The sequence below is a fragment of the Cavia porcellus genome, unplaced genomic scaffold (genome assembly GCF_034190915.1).
Source record: "Cavia porcellus strain 051 isolate PalLab524CR breed Dunkin Hartley unplaced genomic scaffold, mCavPor4.1 scaffold_23, whole genome shotgun sequence".
NCBI lineage: Eukaryota > Metazoa > Chordata > Mammalia > Rodentia > Caviidae > Cavia > Cavia porcellus.
In genome coordinates this window covers 16,918,496-16,921,590 of record NW_026947506.1, presented here as the reverse complement: position 1 = coordinate 16,921,590, position 3,095 = coordinate 16,918,496, and the positions used below count along the sequence as shown (strand labels likewise).

Below are 3,095 nucleotides of genomic sequence, written 5' to 3'. Positions count from 1 at the left end.
ACAGCACCCTGCAAATCAGCATTGTTGTTTTGTGTCAAAGGGGATAAAATTAAACACAATGGAACAGAGCAAAATTGGACATAAGAACTCAATGTAAAAATACGAGTTTCAAAACTACATAATCTGAGATCTTCCCTATCTATCATATTGTCTCTTGTTTTCTTCCAAATAGTTGTCCATGTCTTACAATACAGAGAATTCATACTGAGCAACCCAGGATAAAATTAATCCAAACAGTATGAGAAAGGAGTTTTAGGTCTTTAAAATCAGACAATAAGGAAGTCACTAATGGCTGTGCTAGAATCTCTGGTTTGCTTCAAAATACCTGTGCATGCTTTCATGTATGTGGAAACTCAGTTAAACACAACCAGCTTTAAAAAAAGACCTTATTATATGGAACAAAGCAAAACATGGATAAAAGTATCGGACTTTAAAGAGATGATAGAAGGATATCCCCTCCTTACTACATTGCTTAGGGTCAACCTCTCAAGGGACTTCCAGATTACTGGCTCCCACTTGCTAATGGGAGGTGGGAGAAGATGTGATGTTTGTTTCTCAGCCTGCAGGCTGGCAGGCAAACAGCTGCTCACGGTGGGGAGAGGCTTTGCTTGGACTCCTGGCACTCCCAGCATGACCCATGTCCCAAGAAATGCCAGTGGAACTCAGTATTGTTACTAGTTCCAAACATTGGGTCCAAGGAGTGAACTGGGTTAGTAGGAGATCTAAGAGCTCTGAGCAAGTAGCATTTACAGTTATCCCACACTAGACGTTAGATTTAGAGACATTCTACCAATATTCCCTGTTTGTACCTTTCCCAAATCCATGTCCCTTGCTCCTGACACTGTATCAGATGACCCAGAAGAACCACCTCTTCCCTCCCAGTACACCTATTTCTCATGGAGCCTTGAATCTGCTCCTTTCACATTACTTCACTGCAAGTGGCTTTCACCCACATGTGATTCCAAGGGAAAAGTTGCCTTATTTCCCTCTCTGTCCTGCTTTGCTCCTTACCACCAGAAAGGAATACAACACAGAGGGCCTACTGAGAGCAGTGGCATGTTGGAGTTACTATCCTCCACCCCGGCCTCTCATCTTCTGTCAATGCGAGGAAGGCCATAGACCAGAGAACTCCCCTATATGAATGAGAAAAAAGAAATTCTGGGATAGTAAAACAAACTGTTTTCATAAACATATAGAAAAGACAGGTAGGATGAAAATTGACTGACTCTCACATTTTGAGTGAGACACACCTAGGGCAATTGGATTAGAATAAGGTGGGAAGAACCACCATAGGGTGGATCCTGTCCTAAGAGTTATAAAAGGGATACCAAGAAGGAAGAATCCTTTCGGTTTCCATGATGAGGCTGTTCCCTGCTCGAAACTTGGAAAACATATCCTTGCTTCCAGCCCAGATGAATTAGCCTCCTGCAAGGAACTCAGACGGGACTCAACAAGGCTTCATATTTTCAGGTCTGTGCCTTTTGGTGAGCTATTTCTTTGAGTGATCAAGAAACATTTCAGAATTGACTTATATACTAGGAAATCTGTCAGCTTATTTCTAAATACGTATTTCTTTTAATCTATAAATTAGGCTCTCTACTTGTGATTGCCATACTGCCCTGCCTGTCTTGGAACTGCTGACTGCAGTGAAATTTTTGCCATCTGGTGAAGAAGAAATTTGATTCCTGTGACTTGACAAGCTTGTTGCACTTTCACTCTGCTGATGTTAATGGTTTCCAGTACCGCAGGCCCAGCAGAAATGTCACAGGGGCCCACAGTGGACAGCAGGTACACCACAGACATCAAAGTAGTGAACCTGTCCTTATGGTGGACCATTGATAACATTAGATTTTTCCTAACGGAAATAGATGACTGCATTCAAAGTTCAATCTTTTCAGCTGAAGGAAATGATCAAGTGAAATGGCGCTTACTAGTCTACCCAAATGGGGTTGATGAACAAAGCAAAGATTATCTGTCCCTATACCTGGGAATGATCTGCTGTCCAAGGAGGGTAGCTCGGGCAAAATTCACCTTTTCCATTCTGAATGCCAAAGGAGAGAAAACAAAAGAGCTCTCAAGTCCACAAGCTTATACATTTGTGCGAGGAAAGGACTGGTGATTCAAAAATTTCATCCTTAGAGAGTTTCTTTTGGATCCAAACAATGGGCTTCTCTCCAATGACAAGCTTTCCTTCTTCTGTGAAGTGAAAGTAGCACAAGATCCCACCAATCATTCCAGCCAGAACATTATGAAGCTTTTTAAGGTTCCTGAGGACTGCTTGGCAGAGGATCTAGGAGGACTGTGGGAGCGATCCCAGCTCACAGACTGTTGCTTGTGTGTGGCTGGCCAGGAATTCCAGGCTCACAAAGCCATCTTAGCAGCTCGCTCTCCAGTTTTCATGGCATTGTTGGAACATGAAAAGCAAGGGAGCAGAAAGAATCGTGTTGAAATCAGTGACATGGATCCTGAAGTTTTTAAGGAAATGATATACTTTATGTACACTGGAAAGGCACCAAACCTAGGGAGAATGGCAACTGAACTGCTGGAGGCTGCAACCAGGTTTGGTCTGGAGCGCCTGAAGCTCATGTGTGAGAACCACCTGTGCAGCAACCTCTCTGTGGAAAATGCCGTGGAAATCCTCATCTTGGCTGACCTCCACAGTGCACATCAGTTGAAAACCCGGACACTGGATTTCATCAATTGTTATGTTTCTGACATCCTGGAGACCTCTGAGTGGAAGGCCATGGTGGTGTCACGCCCTCACTTGGTGGCCGAAGCCTATCACTCTCTGGTTTCCATGCAGTGTGCATTCATGGTACCCCCATGCAAGCGTATGAGACTGTCCTAAGATCCCACATCTCCATTTATCTTCCCAAATACTGGCCACATTTGCTGCCACTGAACCATAATATGCTAGGGCAATCTGTGGAAACTTCACTCTTCTACGTGGAAATATTAAATTGTGCCTATCTAGGGGAGAGAAGGGACCACCGTCTTAAGGTCAGAAAAAGGAAATGGGATCTTGAGAATTTAGAAGTCGTGTATCATGCATTCTCAAATCTATGTTTTATAATATTATGCAAAGTGGTTTTTTT

At 43.2% G+C, this 3,095-nt stretch overlaps 1 protein-coding gene across 1 annotated transcript; it reads left to right on the top strand.

Annotated features, from left to right (window-relative positions):
• The first annotated feature begins 2,248 nt into the window (after window positions 1-2,248).
• On the top strand, window positions 2,249-2,848 carry LOC134472271 (speckle-type POZ protein-like). The gene has a single exon (XM_063233547.1). The coding sequence runs from the start codon at window positions 2,249-2,251 to the stop codon at window positions 2,846-2,848; it is 600 nt and encodes a 199-aa protein (XP_063089617.1).
• Window positions 2,849-3,095: the final 247 nt, after the last annotated feature.